The sequence below is a fragment of the Chenopodium quinoa genome, unplaced genomic scaffold (genome assembly GCF_001683475.1).
Source record: "Chenopodium quinoa cultivar QQ74 unplaced genomic scaffold, ASM168347v1, whole genome shotgun sequence".
Taxonomy (NCBI): Eukaryota; Viridiplantae; Streptophyta; class Magnoliopsida; order Caryophyllales; family Amaranthaceae; genus Chenopodium; species Chenopodium quinoa.
The window spans coordinates 8,801,616-8,823,582 of NW_018742345.1; the positions used below are offsets into that span (position 1 = coordinate 8,801,616).

At 37.2% G+C, this 21,967-nt stretch overlaps 2 protein-coding genes across 2 annotated transcripts; both read right to left on the reverse strand.

The window, feature by feature from the left end:
- Positions 1-4,313: 4,313 nt before the first annotated feature.
- Positions 4,314-5,066, reverse strand: LOC110695327. Its single transcript, XM_021872585.1, has one exon. The coding sequence runs from the start codon at positions 5,064-5,066 to the stop codon at positions 4,314-4,316; it is 753 nt and encodes a 250-aa protein (XP_021728277.1).
- A 550-nt stretch (positions 5,067-5,616) lies between these two features.
- LOC110695336 (glutathione S-transferase T3-like) lies at positions 5,617-8,083 on the reverse strand. Its single transcript, XM_021872590.1, has 3 exons — positions 7,933-8,083; positions 6,113-6,619; positions 5,617-6,035 (listed from the first exon to the last, which is right to left on the reverse strand). The coding sequence occupies exons 1-3, from the start codon at positions 8,081-8,083 to the stop codon at positions 5,617-5,619; spliced, it is 1,077 nt and encodes a 358-aa protein (XP_021728282.1).
- Between the last annotated feature and the right edge of the window lie 13,884 nt (positions 8,084-21,967).

Sequence of the window (21,967 nt, forward strand, 5' to 3'; positions counted from 1 at the left end):
AAGTGCTATTATTTTCAAAAATGTCACTATATTAACAAGTGACTTTAGTATAGGATATTAATGGGGACTATCTCATTTAATTGTTAGTTTATGTTTTCAATAGGTCATTATTTGACCCTACATTTGGTGTGATCAACATTATCCTCGAAAGGCTTGAATTCATATTTGATTATTGATTTTATTTGGTAAAGTCTCTTCAAATTCTAGTTTTTAAATAATTTTTAGCTTTTTTTTTCCACACTACTTATTTATGTTTATTGACAATAACATAAAATATATACCATTTGTCTTTGCATTGTACATAGTATTTTTTAAAGTGACTTTTGACATAAGTTTATATAATTTGTTTTTTTGACATCACAATAAAAAGATAGGACTACGTTACAAAGCTTGACAAACTAGTTCTACAACTATTAGCAATATCATGTGCTGTTTTAACACGCTCCCTATCTACTTTCAAATTACACACCTCTGAAATTTAAGGCCTCACTGTTGAATGCCTTCAAAAGTCCAACGATTACTAATAAACCCATTTGTGTCTCCCCTAAACCAAACCCAGTGATAAATATCTTTCACGTCGAATGATGATCGAATAAAGTGAAAGTGTGAAAAGTCTAGTGTTGCGGTAGTTTTTATCTAAAACCTTTCATTGTGTTTTCGAAAACCTGCTCTATTTTATAAAAACATCCAATCAAGTTTAGTTTAGTCCATGATAAGGGTCCAATAATGGTTTAGTTGAATGGGGCTTGAAAAAAATCTTTCCAACAATATATTATAAGCCCAATTCCGATGAATAATGAGGAAGTTATGACCAAAATACTAAACTGGGCCCAAACCGGATTTTACCTACGACCCAATGATCATGTGTGGAGGGTCCAAGGGTTTAATCATATTCCTAAAATAATTAGGATTGATTAGAAGCTTCTATAATTTTCTAAAATATCATAATTATCCTTTTTGAAAAGATAATATCTAAGAGTTTGAAATTGAATAAAATTCCTCTTTTTGAGAGTCTTAATTCTATTCGAATTTAAAGATGTTCGAAGATGATCAGATGTTATTTTTGTGCCTCATAATCTTTATCTAAATTTCATATGGTTGGATAGATCTTTCAATTATCTTTCCAATGATATATTATAATATTAATTCCAAGCTATAACGAAAAAGATATGAAAGAAATACGAAATTCTATCCAAAACTAACACCCTTCCACTATTTCGGCAATATCTTTTTATCTAAAAAATATTTTAATCTGATTCTAATTTGGTTGAAAAGTAGATTTCAAGAGATTTTCAACGACATATTATATGCCTTATTTGGACTTCTGGATCAAAAGTTATGATAAAAACAAAATCCACAAAAAACTGTTTCAACGCCAAGTGACAGTACTTTTATTCCGATTCGAATTCTAACTCTTTTCTATCATTTCCGGACTATTTTCTCTATAAGTAGAGGTCATATTCCCCTTTTTCAAATAATCAACAATCATAAAAATTCCCTAATTCTCTCTCTTCACTCTTCAGCAATATAACTTTCTCTCTCTCTCTTTCTAAACCAGCAACCCTTTTGCAAACATAATTCCGCATTCACAAGATCTATACACACCTAGCTGAGTTTGAAGTTGCCTTCACCCTAGACGTGAAAGGTTGATAATTTCTGAGGGTTTGGTCCCAAATCAAGTCTATACTTTTTAGCTCTTTCTTTCAATTATTTGATTTAATTATTTGATTTGTTATTTTCTTGAAGTTTACAAACTCGTGTATTTTGTTATTAGAAAGAGGTAAGAGGGTTCAAAGTAAGTAATTAGCTTAATCTCTATTGTATCGATGTAGAAAGCACGCTTAGATTTTGTTTAATTCCTAGTATCCTGATATGATGTTATGATTGTTTCTAGTATCATGTTTAGGTTGCTTTTTACTCTTTCTAATAGCATGTTAGTATCATGTTAGGGCTAAAGCTTTGATCTTTATTGCTTAGTGACATGTTAGGGTTTGTTATTAATCTTGTTAGTATCATGCCTAGGATCTTGCTATTGTTATTATGCTTTAGCGTTAATATGATTTGTTAACATGTTGTTTGATGCATGTATATTATTGTTATTGCTTGATCACGCCTTTTATACAGGTTTAAGAGGATTTTGTACTTGTAATCACACCTAATAAGATAATTAATAATTCGATTTAGGCTAATATGATTTTGATTCAAGTGATCGCTAATTATAGTTTTATTTGTGCATTAATATTCAACCAACATAGATTAAGCATGTTTTTTTTTTTTGGAAGGTAAGAAAGTATTATAAATCAGAAACTGTACAAATGTACAAGAACATACATCCTGTCAAAACAGGATAACTTCATACTACACAAGCCTTACGAAAAAAGGGCACACCACCCCCATCCAAATCAAGGGATCCTGATCACCTTCTAGGAAGAGTACCAGGACACACAAGAAACAGAAAACCAGGTTCAGAGACCCCTGGTACCTTCTAGGAAGGGCACAGGGAAACCAAAACCTGCACAGACAAACACACTAACACCCAAAACAAACCAGTTCATCATACAAAACAAGAAAACAGACAACACATCTAGACACTAATTCTAAGCTGATGGAGCCATTTAAAATCAGCAAAAGTCCAAGTATGATTGATAAGCTGCTGACCTCTAGTCACTACCTCCCTTCTAATGACCTTAGCTACAAATTCAGGTCCAAGAACAGCACTATGACAGAGAGCATGATTCCTAGCAATCCAAATACTATAAACAACACCAGCCAAGCTGGCCAGGATCAAGTTCTTCTGAACATGGTTCCTTCCCTCAGCTTTCCATAACTTCCAGTTGTGAAGAATGTCTACCTGATCTTTGTCAAAATCAATCCATTGGGAGACAGCCTTCAACACTTTCCTGCTGAAACTACAGGAGAAGAAAAGATGACTGCAATTTTCCACATCATCACCACAAAGCAAACAGTCACTGCTATTACTCACCCCATATTGAAAGAGCTTATCTCTAGTTTTGAGTCTTCCCATGACAGAAAGACAAACAATAAAGGTATGTTTTGGGATATTGAAATGATTCCAAACCCATTTATACCATTGAACCTTATCCAAATCATCCTGCAACCAACTATAACCATCTCTGATTTTGTACTTATAACTCAACCAGCTTTTGAGATAAAACCATGTCTCAAGTCATCTTTAACTTTGCATAGTAATAGGTTTAGGGTTAACCTAATGATTGCATGTTAGTCAGAAAGTGCACATGAATACGAGTAGAATAAAGTAGAGGCTTATTTTATAGGGCATGTTCTTTCTATTTTAGATTGGATTCGTACCCTCATTCCCGGACACCAGTCATGGTTCCAGACCTATTGGAGTTGATGATCTCATGGATCGTTAATGGGTGTAACCTTCACCCAGTGAACGGTTTACAAGTTCCTAAAACTTGTTGGCGACTCTTTTGCTCTAGCTTCTTTCCCTTTGGACGCCACCATGCTTAAGTGTATGATCACAGTGGGGTTAAAGTTTGAGACAATGCTTGAAGTATTCCCTACAGCACCCCATTGCATAGAATCATCACCAGCTCACAAGAATATGTAAAAACAACAATGTTGGCGCAACCTTTAGAGATAGCCCATCTAAGAGCATATAGGAGAGCAAATGCTTCCGCATGTAGAGCCGAAATTTCCCTGCCAAAAGATCCTCCACCATACTGGAATACCCCTCCATTTTTATAGACAACCCACCCTAATCTCGCATTTCCTGAGTGCTTTTGCCAAGATCCATTAATCACCACTGTCATCCCCGTCCCCTCGTCCTGCGGTCTAGCTGAATGATAAGCATGTTGTCTTATTGAAGAATGAAAAAACCTGGAGGGGGGCTCAAGTGCATGATTCCTGAGTTTTTAGACGAGGTAAAACCCTCTTTATCCTGAAACACTTGTAACCCCTGTGTTGTGGCCCTAAGTGTAGCACTAAAATGAGTTAAAGACCATTCTTCACCATTAAATACTCGTGAAATACTAGAGGCCCAAATACTCCACAAAACACCGATGAACTCCTCCAAATTGTCACTATGTAACCCATCCTTACTATAAAACAGCAAGATATATTTATAAATCCATTGTTGTAGTGAAATGGACTCATTCAGATCTGATTGAATACGTAGAGAGCACGTCGTACTCCAAGCATGTTGAGCTAAGGGGCAAAGCCGAAAGAGATGTTGCATATCCTCTAGGTCCCCCTCACAGTAATCACAGACCGGATCGATGAAGCACATTAATATCGTTGCAGCTACCTGGCATCCCAAAGAACGAATGTCATATCCATAGATCTTTGTCCGCAACTGCCTCCAGTACGAGAGTTGCAACTCCTTCTCTTCCTTGATACTGCCCCTTCCATGCGTGTGAACAATTCTTCCACTCCCAGTGCATACAATCAATGCTGCCTATCATGCCAGGAAATCCACGTTCTTCCCCAATACGTAGCAATCTTTCCATATCTGCGATGTTTGGACGGCGTAGGTACTGATCACCGAACAGGTTGATGACACCTTCTGTAAACTTTTGGAGTGCCAATCGTGAAGTTGCCTCACTTATACGGACATACTCATCGCAAGCGTCTGAAGCACACCCGTAAGCTAGTTGTCTAACGGCCGCAGTGCACTTTTGAAGTGGAGACAAACCAAGACGACTTGCCGCATCTCGCCTTTGTTGAAACCAGGGGTCATGTTGGGTCACTCCGTTGAGAAGGCGCTCAAACACATGTTTACGCATTCTAAACCGGCGCCGGAACAAGGAACTTGGATAAACAGGGACTTCCGCGAAATAGTCATTGTATAACCGTGCATGACCTTCTTCGCGTCCCCTATCCTTTCGGGGCTCAGTAGATTTGCGTCGGCGTTGCTGAGTGGCAGCTTGAATAATTGGTGGAATGTACTCATGCATTACGTGTTGTATCATAAGACACACTTCATTACGTTGTTGAACTCTAAGCTCCCTTCCCTCATCATCCGAGTTAGATGAAGATGAAGAGGAATCGGTTGAGCTTTCGTTTAAACTGTTTGAATTCATTTTGTACGTAAGAAATGTAAGATAGAGTGAGGTTTGCTAATAGTAACTGCAAACGATTTATGTGTTTGTGTGTAAAAAAAATGAAAGAATGGTGTTTATTTATAGTGAACTAATTTGTAATTCTTCTTCAGAAATAACTAAATATAAAGAGACAAAGATCACATGGGCTATGACAAACAATGAATTACAACCACACAGAAATTGAATGGAGAAGAAGGGTTTCACATGGGCTATGACCAACACTGGATTAGAACCACACATAAATTGAATGGAGAAGAAGGGTTTCACATGGGCTAACAAAGGGGAAATTAAGATACTGACACAATTATATATAAAGAGACAAATTGATATAATTGAATAAACAGAATAAGATCACATGGGCTATGAAAATGGGAAAGTGGAAAAGATCCATTTTAATGATTAATTGATAAAGTACAAACATAAGGAAATGAGTACAAGAGGTTGAATTGGAATTGAAAACTTATCACTACTGAAAATGAAGAACAACAAAGGAATTGAACACACTTAACTACAATAAAAATAAAGGACACTAAGCATCATTATTGAAACGTTGAATACTGTTCCGAAGTATTACTATCATTTCGTCTTCCCACTGTTCTCGGTTTACTTTCTGTTCTAGACGAGATAGTTGCTCCCAGTTGATCCTATATTGCTCTAGCTCAATTTTCCGTTGTTTCCTTGCCTCCTTGCGCTCCTGTATTTCAAGTCTCTTCATTTCTGCTTCGTTTGACACATTCATCGAATCCCCAAGTAGCTGCAATCGGCTGTTGAATGTTTCTAATTCCTTAAATGCTTTACTTGATGGAGCTTTACCCTTCAATCTCGACTTAGCCTTTTTAATACCTTCAGCACGAGCTACTCTCTCATCACCGACACCCACGCTGGTTGGTGTGGTAGGTGAGGAATTGTCACCCTCATCCCGTGTCCTCTTCCCACTACTTCCGCTCCCTACAGACTCATCCGTCAGTGGAGTTGAATGTGGACGTCCCACCGAAGGCTTGAATGTTTGTTGGTCCAAGAAAGACCGGAATTTGTCCTATTCCTTAATTGGATCCATTCCTCGTAGAAGGTGAATCGTCCGAATGAGTTCTCATGGATTTTGTGGGCCTCTTGGATAACATCATCTTCGTTATAGCCACTTCCCTTTCGCTCCCGGGCCTTATCATAGCTTCCGCACCACTTTAACACGGCTTCAGAGATTCGCATCCACCTTCCCTTAAAACTACTAATAGTTCGTAGGGATATTTCATCTGCATTCGATTCCGTGGCAGCATCGTATGCGTCCAAGACTCTCTTCCAAAATACACCCTTCTTTTGATTTGTGCCGGTAATTATGTCGGTGCTGGTGTTCATGTAGCCGGATATAAGAGCCGCAGTTTCTGATCGCGACCAACCTCTATTGTTTGAACCACTAACACGAAATTCCGGAGTTGATTGGAGTGGTTGCTGTAACTTTTGAGTGAAGTTTTTGGAGTCATGAGAGAAAGAACAGGAAGGTAGGGAATAATAGTACACCACCACCAACACCAAAACTGCATAATAATAGCAAGGAAATCCAGGTAACAATTAAAATAAAACAGAGAGTGAATGGAATTATGGGTTTCCTTTTCCAATTTAATTAAGATGATCAATTATTCCATGAACGCTTATAAGTCAAATCAAATAATTGAATGGAATAAATTTCAAGTCTTACCGATGACCAAAAGGAATTCAAATTACTTATTAGAATTAGATTCACCTAAGTGTAACAATTTCACAGGTTTCTAAATTAATCTAATTATGGTGATTACCAGTATACATAAACAAAGAAAATTAATGTCAAACACCGATTTAGAATTAGATTCACTTACACTGTTTTACACATCTCTGCTTCTATAAATTAGTCTCTGTAAAACATAAAACTCTGTTACAATAATAAACAAATACATTTCTCTAGCGTTCATCTGTTTCAAAAACAAAAATTTTACAAAAAAAATGTTGAAATCTAGTTTTTTCTCGGTTACAATTCAATTGTTTTTAAAAAATGATCAGACATTATCATGGGCTCATAGCTGACCCCTTGGAATATATATATTAACAGCTCTTACTTCTGATCAAAGCTTTACATTTTCCACTCTTACTCTTTCTCTCTTAATCTTCTTCGATTTCTTAGCTAGCTCTTGTAGTATACATTTCCACTCTTGTTAAGTGGCGGAGCAAGCTTTCGACCAAAATGGGTTCAAACAAATCTATATTAATTCTTTACCAAAAGTAAATAAATTTATTATCTTAAATTATTAATAATAAAATATTTATATAAACTTTCATAATGAATTAAAAATCCTAAAAACAAGTTCACACTATATTACATATTATATATTATATATTGCACATATATTAACATACAAATAGTATGTTTTATATTGATAGATTTCTCTGAAATTTGATATTGTATTTGTAGTACCCTAAAATTTTCTACTTTTAGCATGTGAGGTTGGTATCCTAATCAATGAAAATCTTAAATTTTAATTTCCATACTATAGATGTAATCAACAATACAATTAAAACGTTCTCAAAATCAATGCATTTACTTTTGTACAAGTAAACATAATTTTTTTTATGAATTTGTACAATATGACAAGAAATTACCTGAACATTTTTGCTAACAATTGAACAATACCCTTTCTTTAGAGTACTACTACCATAGTACGACAATGGAGTAGATGTATATATATATGTATATATATGAATTTTAAATATGAATTATATATATATATGCATATATATGAATTCTATGAACAAAAAACTTATAAACAACCATATAATGTTGAAACCATAAACATAATAAATCAATATTCGGAGTGACTTATTTTAGTATCTCTTGCATAGTCTGAGCCCACAACAATGACAGGTGAGTTATGTGCTGATAAGTTGGCCTTCAAGTTGTTAACAATATTGGCAAAATCTTGCAAGGATTGTTTGACAGATAAACAATCTCTAATATGATGATCTGCCATGGCTAGCTCAATTGAATTCCTTCAAGTTGTTAACAATATTGGCAAAATCTTGCAAGGATTGTTTGACAGATAAACAATCTCTAATATGATGATCTGCCATGGCTAGCTCAATTGAATTCAAGTGTATACAATTTGTCTATGAATTGTTGCTAAATAATTTAATTTAGAGGGACATTAATAATTTTTTGTCATAACATTATAACAAGATCTTCACTTGAAAGTTGAAACATCTTTACTTGACAAGACTTAAACATCATACATTGAGAATTATTTACAAAGTTTTTATTTTTTTAAAATTGACTTTGACATTTAGTGTATACAATTTGTCTCTGAATTATTTCTAAGTAATGTAAATAGTTTAATATTTTTTTCGTCATAATGAGCTCTTCACTTGAAGCACTTTCATTTGACAAAATTCATACCTCAAACATCAAACCTCTTGGGTCTAAGGTAATGATGTTATCAAATACCTATTGAGAGCCTTGCTTGATAATTAGGTAAGTATAGTTAATTTGACAAGCTAGCAGATCAATATTCTCTCTCAAATTTCCTAGGGTTTCTAGGGTTTTCTTTGTTCTTGAAGTTTTTTTTTAACATCATCCTACCTTTTTCCACCAATTGTGTTAATTGATTCTTGGTTGCTCCTCTATTGGACCAAGTAATCAATCTTTATTCTCTCTCTACATCCTTAATTATAAGGTATTTTTTAATACCTTATTCTCTGTGACAAGGTTTCTTAGTGCCCAAGGGTGTTCTTCAGCAACTCCACCTTCCAATTTTCTTACTTGTTCCTTCCTTGCTACACGTGGGCTACATGCAATTCGAATTAGTGTCTCATTTCCTTTTCTGAGGATTTTTTTTGGTTTTACCAAGCTAAGAAATCACCTTCTTCCTTTACTCCTTATTCTCAAAGTTAATTTTACTTCTACTACTACTGTTCTTTATTCCTTGCTTTGACACTCTTTCTCTTTAAATTCTCTATTAAATTATGTCCTCTCTGTCACTTTAAAATGGCTAACTTGAATCGTTGGATTGTGTATCAAATGGGGGTTTATTTGAATGAACCTTTGGAGAATTATATTACTAATATCGATTGGAACAAAGCGGTTGTGGGGCGATTCTTTGGGCCCAATCCTTCTAGCCGTACGATGGTTCAACAGATGGTCGACATGCAATGGCTTTTTAGAGGTAATATTGTCGTTCATCGTGTACTGGTAATTACTTTATTTTTGCATGCTTGCTTTGGCGGACGTAGAGGCTTTACTTGAGCAACACACCTTTATTTTGGATGGTAGAATTGGCGATGTTCGTAGGTGTAATAGGTTTACTGTACCTGCCAATGTTAATTTTGATATAACTAGATTGTGAGTTAGAGTCTATGGCCTTCCTTTTGGGTATCTTATTCCTGAATGGGCTGTTAAAACCCTAGAACTGGTAGGGCTTGTTGAGACTATCAAATATGATGGGGATGGGCTTCCGAATGAGCCTGAGTTCTAAGGGCAAATTCTGGTCGATCTGTTCCTGCTGAATTCAAACATATTTGGATTTACTTTAGGTATGAAGGTGTTTTTACATTTTGCAAGAAGTGGGGTTGTGTGGGTCATTATAAGGAAATTTGTATATGCTCGGATTATGTTGCGGCTAGGCATGTTCATTCTCGGATGGAAGCCATTGAATCTCAAGGTCATATTGTTATTTATAGTCCGAATAATAGGCCCTTATATACGAAGATGGTGGAGGGAACTCAAGAGAATTTTAATAACTCGTAATACAAGGGTTAACCTACTTATCTTGGCGCAAGATTTCAAGTATCATGATGATAGTTCGGGTAATGATGATGCTAACTTGGATGGTGATAACGAAGATATGGATAATGATGATGATAATCAAGATAATAATGAATCTGAACATGAGGATAATGACGACGAGCAGGAACCTCAAGATGAAAATCAAGATGGAGATGATAATACAGATTCAGATGAACCCGACAACTCTGATTCGGACTCTTCTAGAGCAGGGGATAACAATGATAATATGTCGAATGGTCATGCTAATAGTGGTGATCATAATCAGGATACAAATGATACTCTTGAGCCTCAGTTTATTCCCATTAATGGGGTATACCAGAATGGGTATATGTCTCACCTAATTTTGAATGTTTAGTCCTTTCCTTCTAATTCTGTTTATGACTCTGCTTCTGAGCAAGGCACTAACCATCGCTCTTCTTCTGAAACGAACCTAACTACACCGGAGTCGTATCACAATCCTCAGTCAACTCGCTTTGATGAAGAGAATAGGGCTGCTATCCCTCGGGATGATCCTTATGCTCCTTTCACTGCTAAGCACTCTGGTATTAAATTTGGTGGGGGGTTCCGAATATCAGCAGACCTGGAGGAATGTTTTCTCTCGGATTGCTCTGGCACCGAAGAATTGGTTCTTCCCCCTGTTGTTTGCACACCTACAGCTGCTGCAACACCTGCTTTGTTCGAAAATTTGTCATTAAATGTCAATTCGGAAGGCCTGCTGCCCTTTAATATGCAGGCCAATGTATATTCGCAACAACAACAAATGGAATTCGACACTTTGTCGCATAGAAGGAGGTCTCATGCCCCTTTACATCGATGCCACTCTTATGATCAGGATCCCTTCTTTGGGTATCATGGCTCGACTTGGTCTCAAAAAAGGAGGAAAATTAAGGTTCTTAATTTTCAGAGTAAAGGTGGTTTCACAATGCCATCCTCTTCCTTGTGCCAGCCACCTCTAGCAAAGTCCAACTCCGATGTCTCTACTGCAGCTCATATGTCTTTGAATGGTTGCTCTTCTACTAGTCTTCAGCGTTCTTCTTCTGGTTTTATGGGGTGAGCAGGGAGGAAAAGGAAGGGTAAAGAGCCTACTGGTGCTTGTTACCGTTGTCTGAAGATAGGTTCGCTTCTAAGGCATTTCATAATGGTACGAGTCCCACTTTGCCTTGCTTAAATCCGGAATTTTCAAGCTCTTTTGGTTCGGAGGCTGGCCCTTCACAGCCCTCCAAGGTCTTATGAAGATCACATCATGGAATTGTCGGGAACTAAATGACCAAAGTTCTCATAAGCTTCCGTTTGTGTTTTGGTTACTACAATCTTTTGTGCCTAATTTTTTGTTTTTGCGTGAAACTAAGGTTTCGGTTTCAGTTGTGACTAGCTTACTTATTAGTTTTAGTCCTAAGTCGATTTTTGGGGTCGACTCAGTGGGTACTAGCGGCGGTTTAGTGGTTTTTGGGTATGGTTCGAAAGATGTATCTTGTGTTTTTTGTTGTTCAAATGTTGTACTCTGTATTGTAAAACTTACTAATAGAAATAGTAAATGTGTGATGTTTGTTTATAGGTGTAGACACCTAAAAATGTCTCCCTAAAACCAAACCCGATGATGAACAACCTTTCACCGCCACTATTGGTCAGGTTCAGTATTTAATCCCGAGAGTGCTTAAAATATCGTATTTAATTAAACTCAATTTTGGAATAGTCCATGAATCAGTCTTGATGTTTGGTCAAAGCATAGTTTTACTTTCAGCCCAAACTTATTATTTAATTTTAGCCCAAACCTTTTTTTATTGTTTTATTATTTTGGCCCAAACTTTTTATTTATTTCAGCCCAGATAATAATAAAATCAGAAAATAGCCCGAATTTATCAATCGACACTTAAAATGTTGTACGAAATTAGGGTTAAAAATGAATTTAGACAAAAAAGCGGACTGAAAATTCCCGCGTCACGGCAACTGTCCACCGTGTGACGGGAAACTTTCCCGCATAACGGTGGGGTTCCCCGTGACACGGGACACCTGCTGTGACACGGGGGTTTCCGTGTCCTTTCCGCGTAAACCTTAACGCGTTTTCTCTCCCGTTCAGCAAATATTTCCCGTGTCACACAAAAGTGCACCGTGTCACGGGAATGTTTCCCGTCTGACGGTGGGATTTCCCATGTCACGGTACACTTTGTCGTGTCGCGGGATACTTTTTTAGGGTTTTTATCATTTTAGGGTTCCGTGTGTTCCCTCAGCGCATTTTCTCTATAAATACCCCCTTATTTCTGATGTATGGGGCATCAATTATTCTCGATTTTTTTTTCTCTCTTCTATGTTGTAGCCTAAACACTAGCCTACCCTTATTCTTTAAAAATTCCTTCTACAAGAACTCCCATGAGTCCATACTTTTCTCGTGGTTCTATCCTTAAGCCAAGGCGTGAAAGGTAGAACTGTTTAAGGGTTTGGCCCCAAATCAATTCTATTTAATTTAATTTAATTTAATTATTGTTTTATTATTATTTCCTTGAAGTTACTAACTCGTTTATTATTTTGTAGTTGCAAGCAAACAGAATCAAAATAAGAATTATGTTCCTTTTATTTCTATCATATTTCTAACGATTTTATATTGTTGGAATTATTGTTAAATTGCTTCCAATATTAATGTTTATTCTATTATTATTTATGATCACCATACTGCACGTTTAAAGGAGAATATGTAATTGAAAATCACGCCTAATAAGATAATTTGGACAACCGGTTTAGGTTCCTTTTTAATCTTATTGTTTTATTCAAGTGATCACAAATATTTTACAACTATGTGTTGCATTAATATTCAACCAATTAAGCATAATAATAGTTTGGAGCAAATTAAATATTTGTTTGCATGCTTTTGAGATCGCAGGAATCACTTTTCACTATAAGAATCGAGTAGAGGCCAATACGAGCGAATGTGACTCCATGACTCACTTCGTACCATCATCCCCGATCCTCCTTTTGTGGTTCCGAACCATATAAATTTAGTAATCTCATGGATTATGAATGGGGTGTAACCTTCACGGGTCAATCGTTGTTGCCTTCGTTGTCCCTTTATCGTGGTTGCCTTTTTATGATCCGTGAACGATTTACAAGTTCCTTAAAAACTTGTTGGTGGCTCCCTACTTTCCTTGTCCCTAATCGTATATGTCAATTCCCACTTCCTATGAGTGCCAAGCATATTCACACATGCTTTAACGTAGGCGCACTTCAAACGACGCCTACAATTTGGCGACTCTCCTGGGGAGGATTCTTGGTTATTTATCGATTTGAGTGATCGGTATTTAATTAAGATGAGTGGATGAGACTTGAAAGATTCTTAAAAAATATTCCTGTGATTAATTTGGAATTTTTGCATAAGCATAGACGTTTTAACGTCGCGTTTAGGTCTGTCCCGTAGGAAAAACTGAATAACTTGATTGCGTACGAAGGAAAACAGGGCACCAGTCAGATTTTATGACAGTGTGCACCATCTGACAGTGTGCAGTACCGTGGCACGTGAATCTCTACCGTGTCACGGTAGTCCTAAAATCAGTCTGGTGGCTTGTTTTATCTTCTCACAGTCAACTTCCTTCGATTTTTCTAAAAAAACGTGTGTGTCCTACATGCGTCTTAGCCCCGGGGGATTTAAGCTCTATCAACCCAAAAACGCTCATGGCAATAAGGGTTCATCCGAGTTATTAAATCCACCCAAACCATGGAGTCTAGTTCGATGTCATCACGAACTCGCGGAGCCGCCCGTTGGCATACACCCTCAAGGGAGGCTGCCTTGCTAACGCGTCCAAACTCTTAACCATGGTACCCTATTGACAACAAATAAACCTGACCATAGTCGAACATAGAACTTGACCTTAGGTTGCGAACTATTCTTTGCATCATTGTGCCTACGTGTTTATGTTTGGTCGTTTTGATCCTAACCTTACAGATCTTTCTTTGTCTATGGTAGATTATTTTATGACTAACGATTGCCAATGGACCGTACTCATTTAGTAAAAAAAAAAACAAAATCCCGTGCCACGTCAGCATCCACCGTGGCACAGGAAAGTCCACCGTGTCATGGGAAAGTTCACCGTGTCACGGCAATTTCCACCGTGACACGGTGGATTTTCAGCAAAAAAAAAAAAATCCCCGTGCCACGTCAGCATCCACCGTGGCACGGGAAAGTTCACCGTGTCACGACAATTTCCACCGTGGCACGGTGGATTTCCAAAAAAAAAAATTCCCGTGCCACGGTGGATGTTGACGTGGCACGGGAATTTTTTTTTTTGGAAATCCACCGTGCCACGGTGGAAATTGTCGTGACACGGTGAACTTTCCCGTGCCACGGTGGATGCTGACGTGGCACGGGGATTTTTTTTTTGTCACGGCAATTTCCACCGTGACACGATGGATTTCCAGCACAAAAAAAAATCCCCGTGTCACGTTAGCATCCACCGTGGCGCGAGAAGGTTTACCGTGGCACGGGAAAGTTCACCGTATCACGGCAATTTTCATCGTGGCACGGTGGATTTCTGGAAAAAAAAAAAAGCCACCGCGTCACGGTAGCTTGTCTCGTGACACGGTACAGTTTTCCGTGTCATGGTGCCCTTGAAATAATTTCAGTCAACTTTTTTAAGTCTTCCGTGTTAATTTGGTCCTCGTGTCAGTAATTTTTGTTATTGTTCACATGTCTAGCCATACGATCATACCACGAGTCTTATAACATCACTTAGTCACTCACGAGTCAAGTATAGTCCACACACTTTCTTTATGTTCCGACTTGAGTTGTGCACCAGGTTGTTTATGACCCTACATTAGGTTCATGAACCCTTTTTTCGTCATAATAAAAAAATGAATGGAGTTTTTTCACGTGTTTTCAAATGTTTATTTTTTCCTTCCTTTCCTATCTTGAGTAATGAGTCAAATAATTAAGTGAATTATTTTATTTCACAGTACTTGGTCAAGGAACAGGGATAGATTAATACGGTTCGAGTCATTGCAACAACAATCTCTCAGATCTAATAGGCGTTCAAAGATAACTTTTCCATCTCCACTACTTATCACCTTTCAATGGCCACTAAAGAAGATATTGAGAACACCAACAAATCCATCGAGGCACTGTCTTCCATGATGCAAACCCTTACCACTAGGGTCACTACCATGGAACAAAACAAGGTCACTGTTTCCACCCTTAACAAACTAAAGGAACAAATGAGTAAGATTTCTGAGGATTTCAAATGTGTTCAACATTATCCTTGAAAGGCTTGAATTCATATTTGATTATTGATTTTATTTGGTAAAGCCTCTTCAAATTCTAGTTTGTAAATACCTTTTAGCTTTTTTTTTTCCACACTACTTATTTATGTTTATTGACAATAACATAAAATATATACCATTTGTCTTTGCATTATACATAGTTTTTTTTAAAGTGACTTTTGACATAAGTTTATATAATTTGTTTTTTTTTACATCAAAATAAAAATATAGGACTACGTTACAAAGCTTGACAAACTAGTTCTACAACTATTAGCAATATCATGTGCTGTTTTAACACGCTCCCTATCTACTTTCAAATTACACACCTCTGAAATTTAAGGCCTCACTGTTGAATGCCTTCAAAAGTCCAAGGATTACTAATAAACCCATTTGTGTCTCCCCAAAACCAAACCCAGTGATAAATATCTTTCACGTTGAATGATGATCGAATGAAGTGAAAGTGTGAAAAGTCTAGTGTTGCGGTAGTTTTTATCTAAAACCTTTCATTATGTTTTCGAAAACCCTCTCTATTTTATAAAAACATCCAATCAAGTTCAGTTTAGTACATGATAAGGGTCCAATAAGGGTGTAGTTGAATGGGGATTGAAAAAATCTTTCCAACAATATATTATAAGCCCAATTCCGATGAATGATGAGGAAGTTATGACCAAAATACTAAACTGGGCCCAAGCCGGATTTTACCTACGACCCAATGATCATGTGTGGAGGGTCCAAGGGTTTAATCATATTCCTAAAATAATTAGGATTGATTAAAAGCTTCTATAAGTTTCTAAAATATCATAATTATCCTCATTGAAAAGATAAGATCTAAGAGTTTGAAATTGAATAAAATTCCTCTTTTTGAGAGTCCTAATTCTATTCGAATTTAAAGATGTTCGAAGATGATTAGATGTTATTTTCGTGCCTCATAATCTTTATCTAAATTTTATATGGTTGGATAGATCTTTAAATTATCTTTCCAATGATATATTATAATATTAATTCCAAGCTATAACGAAAAAGATATGAAAGAAATACAAAATTCTATCCAAAACTAACACCCTTCCACTATTTCGGCAATATCTTTTTATCTAAAAAATATTTTAATCTGATTCTAATTTGGTTGAAAAGTAGATTTCAAGAGATTTCCAACGACATATTATATGCCTTATTTGGACTTCTGGATCAAAAGATATGATAAAAACAAAATCCACAAAAAACTGTTTCAACGCCAAATAGCATGTTAGTATCATGTTAGGGCTAAAGCTTAATCTTTATTGTATCAATGTAGAAAGCACGCTTAGATTTTGTTTAATTCCTAGTATCCTGATATGATGTTATGATTGCTTTCTAGTATCATGTTTAGGTTGCTTTTTTCTCTTTCTAATAGCATGTTAGTATCATGTTAGGGCTAAAGCTTTGATCTTTATTGCTTAGTGACATGTTAGGGTTTGTTATTAATCTTGTTAGTATCATGCCTAGGATCTTGCTACTGTTATTATGCTTTAGCGTTAATATGATTTGTTAACATGTTGTTTGATGTATATTATTGTTATTGCTTGATCACGCCTTTTATACAGGTTTAAAGGGATTTTGTACTTGTACTCACACCTAATAAGATAATTAATAATTCGATTTAGGCTAATACGATTTTCATTCAAGTGATCGCTAATAATAGTTTTATTTGTGTATTAATATTCAACCAACATAGATTAAACAGGTTTAGGGTTAACCTAATGATTGCATGTTAGTCAGAAAGTGCACATGAATACGAGTAGAATAAAGTAGAGGCTTAATTTTATAGGGCGGGTTCTTTCTATTTTAGATTGGATTCGTACCCTCATTCCCGAACACCAGTCATGGTTCCAGACCTATTGGAGTTGATGATCTCATGGATCGTTAATGGGTGTAACCTTCACCCAGTGAACGGTTCACAAGTTCCTAAAACTTGTTGGCGACTCTTTTGCTCTAGCTTCTTTCCCTTTGGACGCCACCATGCTTAAGTGTATGATCACAGTGGGGTTAAAGTTTGAGACAATGCTTGAAGTATTCCCTACAACACCCCATTGCATAGAATCATCACCAGCTCACAAGAATATGTAAAATAACAATGTTGGCGCAACCTTTAGAGATAGCCCATCTAAGAGCATATAGGAGAGAAAATGCTTCCGCATGTAGAGCCGAAATTTTCCTGCCAAAAGATCCTCCACAATCCTTGAATACCCCTCCATTTGTATAGACAACCCACCCTAATCTCGCATTTCCTGAGTGCTTTTGCCAAGATCCATCAATCACCACTGTCATCCCCGTCCCCTCGTCCTGCGGTCTAGTTGAATGATAAGCATGTTGTCCTATTGAAGAATGAAAAAAACCTGGAGGGGGGCTCGAGTGCATGATTCCTGATATTTCAGACGAGGTAATACCCTCTTTATCCTGAAACACTTGTAACTCCTGTGTCATTGCCCTTAGTGTAGCACTAAAATGAGTTAAAGACCATTCTTCACCCTTAAATACTCGTGAAATACTAGAGGCCCAGATACTCCACAAAAAACTGACAAACTCCTCCAAACTGTCACTATGTAACCCATCCTTACTATAAAACAGCAAGATATATTTATAAATCCATTGTTGTAGTGAAATGGACTCATTTAGATCTGATTGAATACGTAGAGAGCACGTCGTACTCCAAGCATGTTGAACTAAGGGGCAGAGCCGAAAGAGATGTTGCATATCCTCTAGGTCCCCCTCACAGTAATCACAGACTGGATTAACATTAATCCCTTAATGATGCAAATTAGCCTTTACCGCAAGCCCATTCATAACCAATTTCCACAAGAAAAGGCTCCACTTAGGGGGTATGTGAAGTCGCCATAAGATGTTGAAAAAATCTCTACCATTATCTGTCAAAAGAGAGTTCCTAACATCCTGCATAAGAAAAGCATACCCCGAATTAAGACTAAACTTACCAGATTTATGGTGCAACCAATACGCGAAGTCTTCTTCCCTTTGTTCCAGGAGTTCAATATCTAGGATTTCCTTGGCACTCCTCCACTCAAATTTCTCTCGGACTAAGCTAGCATTCTTGGAGAGGGAGCCACTCACTATCATGTCCTTTACCATCCCTCTTCCCACCCCTCGCAGGGCCTAGTTAGACCGCAAAACAAGGACTTTGCCATTGACCCAAGCCATCCCTGCTAATATAATCATCTCACCGGATCCAACCTTCCACTCGAATCCACTCATAAGTCTTGTAGCAGATTGGTGGAGACCCCTCCTTCCCCATGAGGGCTTTCCATTCCTAAGCTTGGGCAGATTCCCAATACTCAAGAACAAATTTTGTTCGCTGTTGAAAACCCCTAATACCAAGAGTTGGTGTTTGCACTGCATTTTGTAAAATTTGAAAAGCAAGGCATCATTTAAGGCCTCCATAGATCTAACTCCCAGCCCACCCATACCCTTAGGCTTCTGCAAGGTGTCCTTATTAACCAAGAGCACGCTCTTTACCCCGTTTGAAGCCCAAAAGAAGCGACCTATTAGTGATTCAATCGATTTAGAAATCGAGATAGGGAGTTTAAAGCATTCCATAACATGAGAAGAGATACCTATTAGCACCGTATTAATAAGGATTAGCTTTGCCACTTGAGAAAGTCTTAAGCTGCTCCAAGTAATAATTTTCGAAGCAATCTTGTCCACTAGGTAACAGAAGGCATCACTTTTCTTAATCCCAATATCATTAGGAGCCCCAAGATGGCGTTCCAGATTGTCAACAGTATTTATCTGAAGAATGGCCTTGAGCACGGTCTTCTCAGAATCTAAAATTGTCGGGCTGAAATTCATAAAGGATTTGTTTAAGTTTAGTTGTTGACCCGAAGCCTTCTCAAACCTTGAAAAAATAGAAACGATGTTCTAGAAAAAATCTTGAATTGCCTTAAAAAAGAGCATAGCATCATCTACAAAAAATAGGTGAAAGATGGACGGAGTTCTTCGCGAAACCCGCACACCCTTAAACAACTTGATATCTTCTACCAGTAGCAGCATCCTTGACAAAATGTCCATACAAAACTAGAATAGGTATGGGGATAGAGGATCTCCTTGACGAAGCCTACAAGAGGGGGTGAATGAGTTAGAAACCCTACCATTAATGAGGGTTTTGTATGAAACTGTTGAGATGTATTAAGACACCCATTGAACCCAGGTCGCTGGTAAGAACTTGTAGAAGAAAATCCCAATCCACTCTATCATATGTCTTTGACATATCCAATTTAAGAACTTCCATAGGAACCTTGGTTTTACTAGTGTTGACATGATGAACCAGTTCATGGCTTAAAAGGATATTATCTTCCACATACCTCCCTGGTATGAAAGCATGTTGATAATCAGTAATAAGAGTCGGAAGAGTCGATTTCATCCTGTTCACCAGACACTTTGCGATGCATTTATAGATGGTGTTGCAAAGACTTATGGGACGGAAATCAGAGGCCATCTCCAGACAGTCCACCTTGGGAATCATCACAAGGAGAGAGGCATTTAGCTCCGTTAGAAGAAAACCTGTTTGAAAGAATTGTTAAACCGCTTTTATAACCGAGCTCCCGACATTGTTCCAATGAATATGAAAGAGTTCTGCAATAATCCCATCTGGCCCAGGTGACATCTATTGATGAATGGAGAAAACCGCCTTTATAATCTTAGCATGCAGAAAAGGTTTTATTAGGTCATCCGCCATCTCTAGGTCCAAGTGTGGAAGATCAACCTCCTTCAAAATCAAACCTGCGGTATTATCCTTATTACCCAAATTGCTTCTATCCGGTTTACGAACTTTTTTTAAATTTGTTTGAATTAGAGAAGCAATATTCTCCTATACTGTATTCCACTCATTAACCTCATTACGTAAAGTAACGATCTCCCATTTCTTCTTTCGTTACATAACTCGATCAAACATCATAGAAGTAGGTAAGTCCCCATACTTCACCCACCTATTTTTCAGTCGTTGCTACCAGTATAAAAATTCAACTTTGCACTGAGGGACCATCCTTTTCACTGAGTTTACATAATTTCCCCCTCCGACACCGTAGTAACCGCACCCTCTTCACGTATAAGCTCCGTGGTAACTCGACGCCAATTAACTCCTTAAGTGTGTTTATTATCCAAACACCACTTTTTAGCCTTATGTTTAAAGCTCTTTGATATTGTTAGTGAGCAAAAACATATTCGATCCCCTCACTTCCGCCTGCCATATCTCCGTAGCAAAATTAATAATATCCGGATTTTTTAAACACAAACTCTCAAGTTGATAAGGGCGGTTCGGTTTTGGTGTTGTAGGATCTGAATTGTAGATAATGGTCGCATGATCCGAAACAATGATAGGTTCATGAAAAACTCAACCCTATGAAAAATCATAAAACCATTGCGGTGAGCAATAGGCCGACTCTATCTAAGTGTTCCATAATCCAAACCGTATCAAGTCTCTTGTTATTCCAAGTATATCTTTGTCCCGAAAAAGGAACCTTTATTAATTTAATCTCCATTCTCCAATCTAAGAATTTATCAAGACCCCGTATGAGAGGGGATCCACCTAATTTATCTTGCAAGAATTCGAGTTGGTTAAAATCCCCAATTATTAAACAATTGGGAGTAATTGAAAAAGGGTTAAAAGCTACCCCCAAATCCTATGTCTATCTTCTACTTTAGGCTCTCCATAAAAAAAAAAAATCATTACTATTACTTCCTTTTGCATCAGTCAGAGTACATAATAGAAAATTAGGAGAAGAAACAACAAGAGAAACAACTCTTAAATACCAACTAAACAAAGCTAAACCACCTTTACTACCTAATGAGTCAACCCCACAAGAAAAATTTGGGGACAACGGTTCAACTAAGGCTTTTACACTATTGAAAGCCATTTTTGAATTTGACAAAAAAAAAAGAAGGAAGTTTAATACTCAAAATCCACACAAGGTATGGATGTGTAGGGAATAGTGTGTCATTAAGCCCCCTACAATTCCAAGAGACAATCTTCATTTGTCCTTCAAGGACTGATCTGGTGCAGTCACCTCACCCATCTGAGCATCCGAAGAGCCAAAAATAATATGTTGAACCTCTAAGTCCACATCATCAACATAAGCACCATAGTACCTAGAACAAGCCTCATCACTGCATTGGCGTTTTGGTGCTGTTGAGTCAGCAGAAGAACTAGAAGCAGAGCGCTTCTTTTTCCCTTTCAGATCCAGCTTCTTCTTGTTTTTGGAATAAACAGGGATCTCCCATTGCCTATCCATGCGGACATCCGAAATAGCCTTGATTTAAATTTTCAAGAACCAGGCTTATCTCTCGACCACAACACAAATCCGCCCTTGTCAGCTCATCGGTTCAGAATTCGAAGCCTTTTACCGCCTACCCAAGATAGATCATAAGAACTAGCACGAACATTATTATCATCACAATTATAGATGGAGGAATCAATCTTCTCTCTACTTCGTTTGTTAAATTAGGATTTTGCAAAACATGAGAGTTTAACAAATCATCAAAGTTGATTGAATGAATCGGAGAAACCGGTGAGTTTAGAGGATTGTTTGACAGATAAATAGTCTCTAATCCAATGATCTATAGTTATTAAAATTATTTAATTAAGAAGTCAAATAAATTAATTTCCTAAAATGAAATAGAAGTCAAATATACGAATGGAGTCATGAGAGAAAGAACAGGAAGGTAGGGAATAATAGTACACCAACACCAACACCAAAACTGCACAATAATAGCAGGGACATCCAGATAACAAGAAACATAAAACAGAGAGTGAATGGAATTATGGGTTTCCTTTTCCAATTTAATTAAGATG

Bases quoted from the DNA above. Each gene is read 5' to 3' on its own strand.
- LOC110695336 (XM_021872590.1), bottom strand. From the start codon at position 8,083: ATGGCAGATCATCATATTAGAGATTGTTTATCTGTCAAACAATCCTTG. The intron at 6,620-7,932 runs GTCACTCCGAAT...ATTATTATGCAG, and splicing joins TGCAAGAGATACTAAAATAA to TTTTGGTGTTGGTGGTGGTG. The intron at 6,036-6,112 runs GTCTTTCTTGGA...ATGAGTCTGTAG, and splicing joins AAGGAATAGGACAAATTCCG to GGAGCGGAAGTAGTGGGAAG.
- LOC110695327 (XM_021872585.1), bottom strand. From the start codon at position 5,066: ATGAATTCAAACAGTTTAAACGAAAGCTCAACCGATTCCTCTTCATCT.